This window comes from Pteronotus mesoamericanus, unplaced genomic scaffold (assembly GCF_021234165.1).
Source record: "Pteronotus mesoamericanus isolate MK-2021 breed Mesoamerican mustached bat unplaced genomic scaffold, CSHL_Meso_final contig_116, whole genome shotgun sequence".
Lineage (NCBI taxonomy): Eukaryota > Metazoa > Chordata > Mammalia > Chiroptera > Mormoopidae > Pteronotus > Pteronotus mesoamericanus.
In genome coordinates, this window is record NW_026555027.1 from 6,931,921 (window position 1) to 6,948,561 (window position 16,641).

At 50.4% G+C, this 16,641-nt stretch overlaps 1 protein-coding gene across 1 annotated transcript in view; it reads right to left on the minus strand.

Moving 5' to 3' along the window:
* The window catches only part of DSCAM (DS cell adhesion molecule), a 524,904-nt gene that overhangs the window by 110,587 nt on the left and 397,676 nt on the right, over window positions 1–16,641 (minus strand). The window contains exons 12-15 of the mRNA XM_054578507.1: window positions 8,588–8,784; window positions 7,477–7,573; window positions 6,543–6,671; window positions 55–222 (exon numbers count right to left, since the gene is read on the minus strand). Coding sequence (XP_054434482.1) covers window positions 55–222; window positions 6,543–6,671; window positions 7,477–7,573; window positions 8,588–8,784 — 591 coding nt within the window. The remainder of the gene's footprint in view (window positions 1–54; window positions 223–6,542; window positions 6,672–7,476; window positions 7,574–8,587; window positions 8,785–16,641) is intronic.

Below are 16,641 nucleotides of genomic sequence, written 5' to 3' on the forward strand. Positions count from 1 at the left end.
CTCGGAGCCCCAGAGCCAGCCCGGGATCCCGGGCCCCCAGCGTGGCACACGCACCTGCCTCGTCCGCAGTGATGGACAGCTCGTTGCTGGGCTCACTCTTGCCAATCCGGTTCTTGGCGTACATGCGGATGCTGTAGGTGGAGGAAGGGTGGATATCAATGATGGTGGCCGAGTTCAGCTGAGGGGAAACATCTTTGGTTCTCTGAGCAGAATCCCAGGAGTCTTTTGGGTTTTGTTTTTCAAAAAAGAAGAGATAGAGATGTGAGTTTTTTTCCTCTGCCTTTGAAAGTTCACAAGTAGGAATTAAAAACAAAGTTTAAAAAAAGAAAGGAAGGTCACAACTCAAAGTGAAATTCTCAATGCTTTGCTCCCAGTGTTCTGGTAGGAGGGCTGTTAGCGGCGGGGGTGGGGGTGGGGAGCAATGCACACACTCATTGTCTACACAGAGAGGGACAAGGGCCACTGGCACCCACGTCCAGGGACCTCTGAGGCAACACACCAGGTCTACACACCAGGTAGAGACCACAGAGGGCCACAGAGGTCTACAGGCATGACGTGCTGGGAGCTGACGCCAGTGACATAGAAAACAATAGGCCCAAGCAGTCATCACACAAGATAACAAAAGGAATTAGGGGTTGGACACTCCTCCACCAAAAAGAAGAAGTATTTGAAAACCAACAAAACCTTCAGCCATGTCAGATTGTTTTCTCCAAATGAAGAATGGTCAAAACAAAACACATATGAAAAATTAACCTCAGTGTCCAGTATAAACACTGCTTACCAAATGCCTTTCTCAATTCTAGCTTTTGAAATCATTTAGTCTTGGATCCTTTATTGGAGGCATGATTTTTCAACCACAGCTAATTTGAAAGGCAGAGCACGCCTCCTAGGAAGAGTTATTATTGAATACGCGACAATATGTACCTGCTGATTTTAGGGCTTCCACCAATCATGAGAATGTCAGGAAATAGGTCTTATTTCAGAAAGAGTCTGGGCAGGTGCTGATTGGGGGAGGGTGGTCAAGAGATGTCATTGATTATAGAGAATGAGAACCCCCTGAGATGGAGGACAGAGAGGGTGCTCACCCTCCCCCCATCCCAGGGTCCTCTGGCGTGGTGCTCAACACACTTGTAAGAATTTCATTGAGATTTTGTGTTCCCTGCTGGATTTTAAGCCCCAGGAGAGCAGAGAGAACACTTGCCATGTATAATGCCATGTCCCCAGGGGACACAAACAGAGCCTGACCCATAATAAATGAATGTTTAATAGACGAATAAGTAAACAGCAAACACACAGGCCTCTCAGCCCTGGGAGCGACCCCGCAGCCCTTCCCACATGGATGGTGGCTATGCGGTTCAGAGGGCTACTCTGCGCACAGGGAACCTTAAACACAAGAGCTTTTCTGGACTTGTAGGAAAAATACGTGGCCTCAGCCGACCTTTGCTTTAACTTATCAGGGAATAGAATGTAATAGAAACTAACAGTTAGTATTCCTGTAAAAGATAAAGTATTATTTGGGTCAAGAGGATTGGAGGTGGAAGAATATGACGTAAAAAGAGAAGATGCTGCAAAAAGTCAGCGGAAGAGGAAGACAAGGTGACTCCATAGAGGACAAATGAGGGGGAGAGATGTTTGTACCAGTGAAATGGCACGTAAATAGGAGCCCTTGTCCAAAGGCTAGAAAACCAGACCTTCTGGAGAAGACGTCAGAGACGAGAGAGGAAGGTCAGACCGACGTTGCAAGATGCAGAGAAAGTTGCTAATTAGCCCTACAAGGCTCATCACTTGTTGTGGGTGATGGTTCTGCCCAGGGCAACGTGGAGGTCTCTGGACCAGGCGAGGCCAATAAAGACACAGTCATCTTACTGGAGGATGTGTCTGGGAGGTGGCTGAGAGCCTGGAGAGTAAACATATGACCGGCTACTGATCACCTTCTCCCGTCAATCAGCTCATAGGATAGCCCATGGGGAGGTGGCTAAGGTGGGGAGTGCGGGGCAAGGAGGGGAAGATCCTTAGAGAACGGGCTGTGTTTTCAACTTCTTCCTTGACGTGATTGCACTTTGAAAGAAAGAGCTGATTTCAATGATCATAATGACAGAATATGGTTCAAAGCAACACAGAGTGAATTTTTAGCTGGAGGGCAGGGAGGTGAGAAAGAATGTGTTACCCTGAAGGATTTTACAATTACTGAATGGAGAAGGAGAATCTAGTGAAAATCCCCAAACGCACTCCGGCAAACTATGTGGCGTCAAAGGAGGGATAAAGACAGGGCAGCGGCTACGCAGAAGAGTCGGGAAAGGGCCATCTCAGACGCTGGCGTGCAAAGAGGGCGGCTGCGGGGAATTAACAGTGCACTTCAGACTGCAACGTGGGGCATGAGACACAGTCCCAGGGAGGTCCTGATGCTTTGGAGGATGGAGTCGCAAATCGAAATACAAATATAACTAGCAAGAATTTGCCACAGGCAATATAAAGATTTCACAGGAGGAAGTCCCACATGGAAACGCATACTCAGAAATTTAAGAGCAAGGATGCAGGCCCCAGCGGGGAGGGCTTGGGTGAGGACATGTATGGGGGAGCGAGGCGTGCATCGCTACTGGGCCTTCATGGAAGGTCTCCTTGCCCAGTGGGGAAGGAGAGGAAGCTTTTGAGATGCAGAGAGCGCACGCAGCATCAAGGAGGGTATAGAAGGCCCACCAGATGATGTCTGGGGATGGGGGTGCAGGCTAGGCTGAAGGGGAGGCTGAGGCTCCTAGCACCATGCAAGAGTGGGAAGCCGCTCCCTCTCAGGGCCTGGAGCCCCAAGGGAAGGGACCGCGTTGCTAGGGCAGACCAGGCGGGAAGCTCCAGGAAGCTGTGCGCACAGAACACAGCCTCTGCCAGGATTCTTGTCCGAATCCCCCTCTCTGTCTGCCGCTGGGGGAAGCTAACTGGAAGTCAGAGGGGAGAGGAATCTTCATGGTGCAGCCTACAGGATTCAGCCTCCCGGAAAAGGGCAGACCGTGGGTTCGTGGTGGAGGTCAAGGCAGCCGTCAGGGAAAAACGAGCAGCAAAGGGAACTCACGCTTGTGGAGTCGCCTCTGTTTGCTCAGCGCTGTGCGAGGCATGACAGTAGTGGGACATCTGTGGTCCCCAAATCTGTGGGCACACAGGAAACACCTTGGAGCTCTGACAACTGCATCCTGAGACCTACTGATTCTCTGGGGGATGGTGCCCGGGACCTGTGTCTTAAAAAAGTGTCACCGTCGAGGTCATTCTGGGGCGCAGCCAGAGTTTGGACAGGCTGCTTTATTTGACGGAATTCCTACAGCACCCAGTGAGGTAAGGATTTTGACTTTCACGGTGAAGGTCAACAAACTCAGATCCTGCGACATAGCTGGTGCGGACTGTGACCTCAGCTGTGTTGTCCCCGCAATCCAGGTCATTTTCCTGTATCATGTGGCCTTCAGGTGTTCTCTGCACGATGCCTAATAGGAACGAATGTCAGTTTTCCATGCATGTGCTGAAAGCCTCATAGGCTCAGATGAAGACTTCCTGACAAGCTCCTCACTTGGCTTACTGAGGAGGAGGAGCGACGCAGAGAGTTTGGCCAAGGGCAAGGGTCGGGGGGAGCTCCGGCCAGGAGCTGCGGTGACCCCCACGGGTGCGCAGGAACTCAGCGTGGGAGAGCGGTGTGCGGTCGGGTGTGCTCTTCGGTTTAGAAAGGAGGTCAGAGCGTTTGCTGAAAAGGTCCGCAGGACTCCCTGAATGCCCCAGAGAGATGGGGGCATAAAAGGATGGGGACATTCAGAATTACACTCCTGCCCCTGAAATGCCAAGTAACCCCTGTGGGAAAGGACTGGGGAGCCCACAGGAGCCAGCGTGGATCGTACTGGGTGCTCCCTGGTGAGCTCAGCTTGGGGGCCGGATAGCCTGAGTCAGGAGGATGGCAGACCATCAAGGGCTAATGTAAGGGGGTGAACGTGACCTGAAGCAGTGCCGGCAGAGGCCGGAGTGGGTGAGAGTGACCAGAAGGTCTAGAGACAAAATGTACAAAGGTAAGAGCAAGTAGATAAATCCTCCCCTCCCCCACCGCAATCCCACAGTGGCCGTATGCATACGAGAGCTTGTGCTTCCTGGCCTAGAAGTTTCTACCCCAGGATGCGGGAGACACTGAGGATTCTGAGAGGGGGAAGGAGTAGTTTAAGGAGCACAGAGGGTTTTAGATGCATTTTATATAGAAGCACTTTCGTGTGTGCTTGAGTGATACACTAGAAGCTGCCATTTCTTAGATGTTTACTCTGTGCCAGACGGCAGGTAACATGCTTTAAATGCATTCCCTCCTTAAAGAGAATTCGCCAAGTAGCCACTGAGTGCTGACCATGTGTTAGGTGCCGTGTTAGGTGCCGGAGAAATGGCCAAAACTAGACCTAAACGGCACAGGGAGCCCCAAGGGGCCTCCAGTCTGGTGGGGGCGCCGTGTGAATCAGCCATCACAGCAGCGACCCTCTTCCCAAATGGTCACATTCTGTGCTGTTTTTTCAGTGGACACGATTCAATCCACATCATAAAAATGTCAGTGCCCCCGGAGTGAATGAACAAACGTGATGCAACTCCAGTGTAAATAACAAAAAAGCCTTTGTGGAGCTAGACAGGTTTATCCTAAAATTATATATGGAAAACCAAGAAAACCCTGAAAAGAAAGCTATAAGGGTGAACTAGCTCTACCAGATGTGTCTAGCAGACTCGCTGAGCCATGTGGGTAATGATATGTTATTAATATGTGGGTACCCATTTGGGAGAAGATGAATTAGATCTGCATCTCCCAGAATACACACGAATGAAGTCATGGAAAGGAGATGTCAACTTCAAAGAGGGAGAGAAAGAAAGCACACAAGTACCAGAAGAAAACAGGGTGAACCATTTCATGGCCCCAATGTAGAGAACAGCTTTGTTAACGTGCCTCAAAATCCAGATGCAGTAAAAGAAAATGTTGAAAATTTTGAAAAAAGAAAACAAAAAGAAACAATCACAGAAATAAGGATGTGATTGCACATGGTGTCTTATGCTAGGAAGACAGGAGAGATGTTGGAGGAGAAGGTGAGAGGGCGGCATGGCCTCCAGGGTGGGCCAAGGAGGGGTCTGAGAAGGAGGCAGAGTAACCATAGTAACCGACTGGTCCAGGGAACAGGGCCTTCCAGCCAGAAGGCAGCCTGTGGCCTTTGAGGGACCCTTGTCACAGAGATGCTCTGGTGTCCCATTTCACAGAGGAGAATGGTGAGCGAAGCTAACCAGCGAAGGTGCACCACGGGTAAGACACAGGGCCAGCAGCAGAGCCAGGTCAGGCTGACGCAAGGCTCCCTGTGGAACCACCGATAGTCACCTGCACCTGGGAAGGACGGCTCTCCCTCAAGACAGGGAGGCACCAAGCTCCCTGGGAGATGACCTGGGCTGTCGCTCCAACAGCAGGGAGGCCGGTGATCCTGTGGTCAGTGCTCAGCCACAGTGATCGCGGGCCCATCCCTCGCTCTGGGGACTCTGTGGAACCCCCCCCCCCGCCAATTCGCATCTGCATTTCTCTGAGCTCTTTTGCTACCATCGGTTTCCAGGTCGTCCCCTGCTAGAACGTGCCTGCCTCGCCCAAGAAATACTCCCTTTCCTTCAAGACCTGAACCTCGGACCTTCCGCCTTTGGCTCATCCAGCCTTGTTTCCCTAGAACGGAGGCAGGGCCTCCTCCCATTGGCCCCCCTGGGATGCCCCTTGGCCTAGTTCCTGCAAGATCCCCGTCTGTCTGGGTCAGCGCTCTCCTCAGCCTGCCTGTCGGGGTCGCTGCTCCCCATCTCCCAGCCTACACCGGCTGTGTCACACTTCCCGGTGGCAGGGTGACAGTGTGACTCCCCTCAGGAGGCATCCTGGGGCCATGCATAGGCATCGCCTCACTCCTGGGTCTCCAGCCGCATCTGAGATGAGCCAGCTGAGCTACCCCATGCTTTCTACATGCATTTCCGGTCTGGCCAGTTACTTCCAGTCCGGCCAGTTGCTTCCAGTCCCAAATACCATTCGCAAAGGCACTATTCTTGGGCAAACTTGGTCTGGACCGTGCCCGCAAGGTGAAAAATAAGGCTACGATGTGGCCTCTGAGAACTCCGTTAACCCTTCACATGCTGAGGATGGGTGCAAATTCCTGTCTCTTTTTATGAGACAGTAAAAGGCCAAATGGGAAGTGAAAGGGCAGCAAGGGACACAGCAGACACGATGACCATGGCTGGGACCTGTCAGCAGCTGCCCCCTTGCTGGTCAGTGGCAAGAGTGCCAAAGCGGCCATCACGAAGCAAGACTGAGGCTCAAGGAGAGAGCGGGTAGAGCTGGGCCAACGAGGGGCACCTCCCCACAAAAGCACCACAAAAGGAAGCATGGCAGACTTTGAGCCAGAAAAGAGACAAATTGGGAAAAAGAGCCCCTCTGAGTTTCCTTGAATCCAGATTGGCTCTTACAGGGAAAATAAATGAAAATAAAAAGGTGTTAGAAGCGGACCTAAAGCAGGAGGAAATAAAGGACTTACCTGATTTGTTTTTGCATTCGATATCGTAGCCTGTGATGGGGCTGTTCCCGTCAAACCCCATGGTCCACCTGAGGGTGATTGTGCGTGCTTTCACGTCTTTGATCTCGATTTCGGGAGGGTCGGGCGGCTCTGTGCAGTCAACAGGACACCAGGGTTAGTCCAGACCCCAGAGGCAGTGGGATCGCTGAGTGTGGCTCACAGAAGCTTTCTGAGCATGCTGCATTGGAAGGTGCTTTTAATCTAGAAGCATTTACCCCCCCCCCGCCCCAATCTCATTTTAGGGAGGAAAAATCCCACTTTTCCCAGACTGCCAATCATCATAGCATTTGCAGAGCTGGGCTAAACGTGGAGGATATATTTTCTTTAAGATTTCATTTATTTATCTTTAGAGAGTGGGAGAGAAACATCAATGCATAAGAAAACCATGATTGGTGGCCTCTCTCATGCCCCCAGCTGGGGACCTCGCCTGTAAACCAGGCACATGCCCTGACTGGGAATCAATTTTGTGACCTTTCAGTTGGCAAGATGATGCCCAGCCCACTGAGCCACATCAGTCAGGGCAAACCTGGAGGATTTAAATGCCACCCTTCTAGTTTGGAATCTATAATTCAAAAACTATGTTGAGTTAAACTCCAAATGTTAAACTTCCCTTTTTTATTCACATCATCCAGGGTAGGGTTTCCCAAAATTGAGCAGAGAAGGAACGTGACGGCTGACTCCTCTGACCCAGTTCCTTTAAGGACTCTGTTCTGTGTTTGGGGCTGCCCCCTGACGTGTTCACGGGCACCGCGAAACACTGCTTCGGTGTATTCAATCTTTTTGGAGAATTAGGAGGTGCTACACAGCAACTGAGCCCATTCAGGTGCCTGAGCCTGGGTGTACACCTACGTTCTAAAACAGCCATGTTTCCCGCCCTCCGCTGTCTCCTTCCTACCTTGCACTGTGAGCTGAATTATTCCACGGTCCTCCCCATAAGAATTGATAGCATGACAGGAGAAGAAGCCAGAATCTTCTCGTACTGTCGGCAAAATCTACATGGAAAGCAGAAGGAAATCCATCTTATCCAGTAGCAAGGACTGAGAGAGCAACTGGAAGGGCTTTGGCTGTAAAAATCTCTCCACTCCCAGCACACACATGCATACATGGACACACACACACACCTGACATCAAATCATTTCAGCGCAACTGTAACAGTGCAGATGGATGTGTTCAATGTACATTAGTGACATCAGCTGCCAGCTTGTTAAATTGGATGCATACTTTATGTAGGATGTCAAGGTCAAGTTGATATATATTCCACATATACTTCCACCCACCCCTCCCTCCATGGTCTGCCTTTAAAGCATCCAAAGCAACCCTGCCTAAGGAAACAGATCTATAAATACTGCAATAAAGCCCCGATCTCATGGGATCCTTTTTAGAGGCGCGCCTGAGGACTGCTGGGTTGGACCTCGTGAGTGAATCGATATCCACGTTTCCAACACTCGGCTTTTTCCCCATGTGTGCACTTGGCATCGCCTCTTCCCCACGCTGAAGCATCACCCTGTTAACTACCAACTGTGCTAAATCATATGAGACAATAATACTTTTTCCCCAGCTTTTGTGATTCCATCTGAAGGACAGGATTTGGTTTCTCTGGATTTTTCCAAAGCAGCAAAGCCTTTTTCCTGGTAATATTTCCATCCCAATGCCCATCTAGCTTCTCTTTTTGTAGGAAGTGAAAACCTGGGACAGCATAGGTTGTCTCTCCTCCATGATTAACTGTCAGTAAGGGACTCTGTTTCTCACATTTTTTATTACATTTGGGTTCCACGCTGTGTTCATAATAATTTTACTCTGAATAACACTTAGGATACAGCAGCATTTTTGCAGGCTACTCACTAAGTTTCCTGCATGCAGGGCAGGAGGAATGGCGCTTCATGAATAGGCTCTGAAAGACGGTTTGCTGTTTATTTATCCCCCACACGTACCCACCTACATGGAAAGCCAGGCTCCCTCTGCCCATGAACTTAGACTCTGATCCGCGGTGTTTGCCATGCTTTTACCTGCAGAGTAGAAATCACCTCCTCTCCCACCTCCTTGGTGGACACAAGGTAGCGGGCCATTTCGGGGTTAATGATCCGGTCCTCCTTCTCCCAGCGCACGATGATGGGCTTCTCCCCGTGGGCTGTGCAGCTCATCTCCTTCTTCTGGCCCTGAGTGGCCAGGGTCGTGTTCGGGTAGGACGTGATCATCGCAGGAACTGCAAGCCCAAAAGGGACACACACTCACTCAGTGGCCGAGGCTCCCTGATTTTCCCCATGGTAATTTTCCCCTCAGCTAAATCGCGTTCAAGAGGTGTTTCTTCAAAATGAAATCTCTTCAAGAAACTGCTGAGCAAGGGTCATGGGGAAGATAGAGAGAAGGTGGCACAAAAACGACACTTGACTCAATGAGCCCTAAGTGGGCGTTGCCACGTGGCTTCGTGTGCAGAGGACGTTGCTCTCCTCCAGTCCCGTTGAGGGCAAACGCGGGCCACAGGCATGGCCCATGTTCCCTAGGACACAGAGGAAAATGACGGCACTTGATGATTCGGCTGGGGAGGGGGCTTCCACTGAGAAGTACGTTCCTCGTGCTGTTATCATATATGGTTCTAACTCTCACTGTCAACCATGGACAGGAAATCGTACTCAGCTTAGGTGGAGCCCTGATTATTGCTGACCCATCCCTGTAGTTACTTCCAGGTGTTCCCATTTCCCACAGCTCTTAGAGCCTTGGATAGTCGCTCAGAGACGTCAGACCCCCGTCTCCTCCTACGACTCAGGGCAGGAAGCCTCATCCCCAATTCACGAGAAAACAGGAGCCTGGATTTGGGACACATCTCAAGTTCCCTCTCCCCCACCTCAAAGTTCACCTCTAGACTTCCAGTCTTGGCAACAGGCGGCATGACATGAGGCTGCGCTCTCAGTCCACATATGACCTAGACATGCTGGACAACGTATAACAACCATCTTTTTAAATGCAGACTGTTTACAAGGACGTAAGAGAAAACCCAGGAGCCAGAAACCAAACGGGATGCTGGAAGGTGAGAGATATCATGGTGCTGATGCTTTGACTCCCAGAGGGCAAGGAGTTCAACGTGAGACCTCCAATCCAGCCTCCTCAAAGGGCTTGATCTTCAGAGCAAGAATATGACACATGTCCCCTGCCCTCCACCCCCAAATCCGCAATGACAAAGGGAGAAGGAAATGCACTGGCTTATGTTATGAATGAAAAAAAAGGGTCTCCCCTGGGCATTTGTAGCTGGTCTGACTCTACATAGGTTTGGAGTTAAATTCATGCTTAAAGGGTTAACCTGAGGCGATCTTAGCTTGGTAAGAGGCCAAAGAACCCAGCACCAGCAAGCACAAACACATCCACAGGGGTGTCCGACCTTTTGGCATCTCTGGGCCACACTGGAAGAAGAGTTGTCTTGGGCCACACATTAAAAACACAAACACTAATAAAAACTGATGAGCAAAAACAAGGTTTTAAGTAAATTTACAGTTTTGCTTTAGGCCACATTCATAGCCATCCTGGGCTGCATGCGGCCTGCAGGCTGTGGGTTGGACACGCCTGCAAGGACGCGGCCTCTGTGCAGACCCTCTGGAATTCTCCCGGATAAGCTTCTGCTGGACATGAGCTCCCAAACCAAAAGTAGAAAACACAAAGAAACAACGCACTGGAGAACGAGCACTAGCCCCTCCACCCCAAGGACTTCAGATGCTAGAATGAGCAGATACAGACCCTAAAATAGTTACGTACAAAATGTTAAAAGATATTTTAAAAACATGAGAAAGGAACAAGATGCTATAAAAAAAGAAAACAAGGAAGAATTGAAAAAGGGCCAAAGTCTATATTTTCGCCTGCTTTTTGCCTTATTTTCCCAGGGGAAGATAGACCCTTATTTCTAAGGTCAGGTTCATACTGGTACTCTTTAATGCCCACCTCAGCGACCCTCCAACGTTCCTGGGGCACCTGACCGTAGAAACCCCACGCTTTCCTCTAAGACTGGTACGCACTAGGGCATGTCTTCCCATGGCCTACCACAGTGGTTTGGGATAGCTATACCTTTCTTATAGCTAGGTGTTGCCATATGACTGAGCTTAAGGCAATGATATATCTGGGACTTTTGGGAGGCATGCTTAGCTGGCCAGACTCCCATTAGGCTGCCTCTACTTCCTCCTGTGCCAGCCTGTGATCAGGACCTGTTAGCTGGAGCACCAGCAGCCATCTTGGGCCATGAGGCGACTTGGACGATGGGAGCCTGGCTCCTTGGTGACACCCGGAAGTGACCCTCCTAAACCTGGCCTGCCTCATGACATGAGAAAGAAAGAAACCATTTTATTTATCCATTATTATTTTGAATATTTCTATAATAGGAGGCTGAGAATTGTTTTGAGCTGACCTTAATCATAGGTCTAGATACTTTGGGGAAATATGGCATATGTTCTATATTGAAAAAAACCAATTTTTATTTGATAGCTCTGCAGAGAAGACTATAAGGACATCGTTTCCAAAGCAATACCCAGTTGCATACTTGTCATTTTGGGTTGGGTGGTCAGCAGCCTATAGGACACGGTAGTCACTTATTTTGAAGCCTTACGTATGCCACTGGCTCACTGTGCCGCCTTAGACAGCCACTTAATCACGCTGTGCCTCAGTGTATCTTTTGTCAAATGGGGATAATAGTTGTTGAGAGAGTAAAAGAAGCCCGCCCACAGCGCGGAGTCAGTGCTATGAGAGCATACGTCGGTGGTGGCCTCACGGACTGGATCGCAGGGATTCCTTCGTGCCCCGGGAACGTGGGGCCTTCAGACAAGGAATGAACGTGGGCTTTGACTTGAGGCTCCTTTACTAAAGACATCTTCAGTTTGGGCTCAAATTCACTAACCAAATTTTTTTTCTCATAATGTCTGAGGGTTAAGTCCTGATAACGAAAGGTCCCAAAGCCACCACTAGTGACCTCAATTGCAAAGCCGTGACTAGATCTGCCACTGTAAGCACAAATTTTCTTCTCATTCTCCTTTTCAAAGCTGGGAAATGTGCATCAGAAACTCACATACATCTTAGCTTTGAAATGTGGCCCCAGGTCGCTCCAGGAAGCAGCTGGATTTCTGCAACCCCTCTTTTGGGCACAGAACAGGGACATTCTCGTTGCAAAGCTGTGTTCTGGAGACCAGTCTGGGCTAATGCCTCACAGTGTCATGGGAATCTAAAGGCCACAGAGAGGATTCCCTGTGGTCTGGTGTTGGCAAAATGGAAAAAGAAATTTGGAAAATGGCAGGGCATGAACAAATACTGATTTCCTGTGAGGACATGTCACGTGGCATGACTTCCCCGGGCCAGGGTATTTGATCTCCCTCTCCTCTGTGTTCTAATGAGAGTAAACCAATGCCAAAGTGAGCTCCTGTCCTACCTTAGGAGCTGCTGTGCAGGGGAGCAGATGCATTGTGAAGGCTGGTGTTCACCTGGCATGTAATTTCCTATTATTTTAAAACAACCAGCTAGAAGAAGGCATTGTTGCTCTCCAGGATAACACAGAATTGCTTTGAGGACTTGTTTTCTGCCCTTTTCTGTTCTTAATAATGAAAAACTTTGTTGCATTCTCCATGGGGGAAATGCCTTGACTTACTCATGGACGTTTGGTTTAGGTTTGCCCATCTTACTCTGCAGAAAATGCTTCTTTTTTTTTTTTTTCTCTTATATTTCTCCCTTGGAAGAGGGCCCCGCCAACATGAGCATATTCGTTCTGGTTAATACTTCCTGTATTTGGTCAGAAATATTCCGGCAAGCCCACGTCCCCTTACCCAAGCCAAGTATCTTCAGCCCTTTAAAAGAATGGTCAAAGGATTTGTGAAAAATGGATCTTTATCAGGGCTCTTCACAGTGCTGACATCAGAGGCTCGGCCTTTTCACTTGTCACAGCTGTGGATGCTGAGAGATGTCAACATATCAGCAGAGCAGTGCTTTCTGCATGGATTTCTGAAGTATAACACATGGAAGGGGTATGTAACCGGACCAGCACCTAGGACAGGCTGTACCCACCCTGCTAGCAGGAACAAAGGAACCCCAGACCAACAGGGCTCTGTTCAAAGGCTGTGTGCTGTGTGCTTTGCCTGCAAAATTGCCCCGAAGGAGGGCGCTGTGTGACTTTGTTACATATGAATTTATAAATCTCCTTCATAATCAGGATATCATCGAACAGTCTGCAGTCTTGTGGCAGAAGTAGGCCTCATATGACCTACTTTCAGGCAGCAGAAAGATGCAGCGACGCGGTGGCTCTGTTGGGACCAGCCAAGGAGAGCCGACTGTGCACACTGCAGCCCGGCCCCGCAGTCCAGGGACAGGACCTAGTCAGCCTGAAATTGGAGACGGAGGATTTACACCACTGAAATTGGCCAATGCTAGAAACCAGGACTACTTCCTCCCTCCATCCCCACGGCTTGTTGTCTGTCATTGACCAGCCCCCCGCAGAGAAGGTCACGTCCCAGTCCCATCACACCAAGGGCACTGAGAAGTGGGCGGGTGCACCAAGAGTAATAACGAACCTTATTCATAACAGTAAACCTACGTATACGAACAGTGCATCACTACGTCCGTGGACAGGTAATTCAACAATAAATCGACACATGCATCGATTTTTCAACACAAGGCTACAGAGAGAATGACAATTGATGCTAATTAATCATGGATATTAAAGATGAGTTCCAAAATATACTGTCCTGTTTTAATGGCTTCACCCATAATACAAAACTGGTTCAAACGCACTTTAATTTTATTCTCCCTCTCCAGCTCTGCTTAAAATACCACTGAAAAAGGAAGGAAAGGAAATACCAAGCACCCTGGCTAGACAGCCTGCCTGTCACGGTCATCTGGTTCATCCCTTCATGTTACAGAGAAGAAAAGGAGAAACCAGAGAAGAGGAATGAGCATCGAAGGCCCAGGTACAAGAGTCAACCAGGATCTGACTTAGTGACTCCTGCTCCAACACCATCCTCCTCCTCAACAACGACTCCCAATATAGAGGGCCACCTGCCTTCTGGATGCCCTGGACTTCCCATGTGTGAGCAGGAAGTCTCTCAGTCCCTCCGAAAGGTCAGAACAGAGGTGGGAGACAAGGGCGTGGGACCAAGAACAAGACTGTCCCAATACCCAAGCTGGACAACAGAGGCAGGGACACGTGGGCTTCCAGCTGGGAGGGTTAGGGAGGGAGACGTTCTGACACATGAACACTTGAAACTGCTCCTTCAGCTGCTTTATTTTTTAAATACCCCAGAACGTTTGACTAGGAAATATTCCAAACAAACAGAAAGGCGAGCGGCCACACGCCCACTGCCGGGCTTCCACAGGAAACGTTTCATGGGCACACCTGAACTGAAATGATTTTCGCCATTCTCTCCTCGGTCAATCAAAGTTCACTGAACACACGCTTTTCTTCATTCTATTTAATGTAGATGTAGGTGAGACATGACCCAGGGAGTGTCTCAAATGACAGGTGCTGAGTTGGCAGCCCTGTCCCTGAACCTGCTGCTCAGGGTGAGGCCCCGGGGGACTGGAGGCTGGACTCTGACTTGGGATCTGGTGGCCTTGGGTCAGAGCAGTGTCCCTGTGACACTCGCCATATCAGAAGAGGAGCTGAAGAAGCACTAGGAGCGAGCAGCTGGGCTGCGGCCTCACGCCATCTGGGGACACGCTGCCATGCACGGGCAAGGCCGCTGGCTGCCCCGCACCTCAGTTTTCTCACCTGCCACCTGGGGGAGCCGGGGTGGGGTTCAGGAATGATTGATGCAAAGCTCCCCAAACTACCCCAGCATGAAGCCCGGGCAACCCCGAGGCCTGTCCCAGCTCCGGTTCCCCTCGTCTGTCCCTCTTTAATCCTGACCCCACTTTCTTCACTTCCCTTTCTTCCTTCTCTCTTTCCTCCACCGTTTTAACCTCTCCAGCTCTCTCTCCTCCTCACACAATTCCACCGTAACAACAATAGCTAACGTGCATGCACGCTGTGTGCCAGGGACTTTCCCACATACCATGCGTGTGTTTACTCCATACGACAACCAGATGGGATAGCAATTGTGGCCCTAGAAATGGCCCAAGACATACTTACAAGTACCATTTTAAGTAGATTCTGAATTAAGCTGTAGTATGTGTGAGAGGTATAGAAATAACATTCCTAGCAGAGTCATCGCTTGTAAATTGATATTAACAGATATGTCTATGCACATCATCAGAGAGAGCCAGACACCAAACAACCATTTTCAAGGGGGAAAAAATGAAGATAAAACACAAGAGCATGTCAGCATTCATTTCAAACTTGACGTCTTATCTCCTCCCCCCTTTATTTATAAATAAAGAAGCAGAGAACTGGAGGGTTTAAAATTGGCTAAACTAGAACCTATTCCCCCTAGGCCCCTCTCCTGCTCCTAATCAAAAGCTCTATTTCATCTGATTTTTTAAAACATCAATATCACCATAAAAGTAATGCAGCTTCTTTAATCTCTGGGATGACGAGTCTCCCTCCCCCTTCTCCCTTTCTTCTTCCAGGTTCTGGGGAGGCTAAGCGGGTCTGAGCCAAGCCCCTCGTAGTAAATAATACATCTGTGCTGCCGCATCCTTTCTAGCCTCAGACCCCTTTTACTAAAATACGTGTCGTCCCAGCAGCGCACGTGTCCTCAGTAGAGAAGGGGACTCTACCATTAGGTCACTCTATGGTAGGATCGGGGAGGCAGGCAGCTAGCACACAACTTGTAAATGGAAAATCTAGGAGGGACCCAGGTCTTCCGAATCCAAGTGCAAAGGCTTCTTGCCTATTCACAGAGGAGGACCCAAGCATGGTCCCCAGGGAACAGGACCTCTGACTGCAGGGGCGGGGGGCAGCCGGAGCCCCCTTGGCAGCCCCTCCATCTGGGGCCGAGTCCATTCAGGAAGACCCTCCCCCACCATGACGTCCTGCAAAGCTCCATTCCCTCAGCTGAGAGACAGGCCCCCAGCATCCCTCCCGCAAGCCTGCCGCACATTTGGGAGATGACATTGCCGGGACTGACCGCGGTGCTCGTAGAACCCAGAGCAGGACGACAACATGGAGCCCTTTGTTCAAGCAGCAGGAAAAGGGTGCCATTCCAGTTCTGAAGTAGGAAGCTTTGCCTTTCTTCTGAGGCCTCTATTTCCACATGTCACAATGATTAATGGTTTCTATTTCACATCCTGCTCCCTTGGGCTTGGGGCGGGGTTAAGTGCTGACCCTCCCGGGCACCCAGGTCCTGACCTGAGACGTGGCTGTCAGGTACGTACGTGGGTCCCACCAGCTGCCAGGGCTCCCACCAGGTGACTGCCACACCCAGCGTTTGGATGGATGACCCCCAAGGTTCCCCGAGTCGCCCTCTGAAAGCTCTGTGACACTGCGGCCTCTGGGCGGGGAAGGCTGCCACCGTATGCCCTCATGGAGCCCAATCCCGACTTGCCGCCTCACACCCGTGGGTGAAGAACCCCAGAGATTTCGGGGTGGGAGCAGAGAGGTGGAGGCCCGGGGCCCGGGGACAGGCGAGATTCTATTCTGGGGTGGGGGCGCTGGCAGGAGGTGGCCAGGGCTGGGGTGGCATGGGAACTAAGGCTCCAGGTCCCCAGTTCATGCCCCACTGTTCCACTGGACTTCACTCATAAACACAGATTTAAAGACAAAATTATTAAAAATTTCAAGATGGCAGCCAAAGACCATTCGACTCCCAGTGCAGCGCCCTTAGAGGCTCAGCAACCCATGACACTGTGCTGGTCACATAGCCAGGACACTGGCCCTGGAAGCTGGTGAGGACCCAGCCTCCTAGGCAGCCGCCGCTGGTCCTGGTGGAGCAGAGCAGACTGGGTGCCCGAGGGCGGGAGGTCAAGAAGCCGAAAGGGAGCCGGTCTCCAGGGCAGGCCTTGGGCACGGCCAACCGCATCACGAGGACGGAACAGGGACCCGGGGGCCTCTTCTTTCTCTAGTGCTACGACAAAGGAAGGCTGTGCATGCAAAGACAGACCCCAACAAGATTAGCCCTCAGCCCCCTTTCTAACGTGGTGCTGCCTATCAACACAATCCGTTACT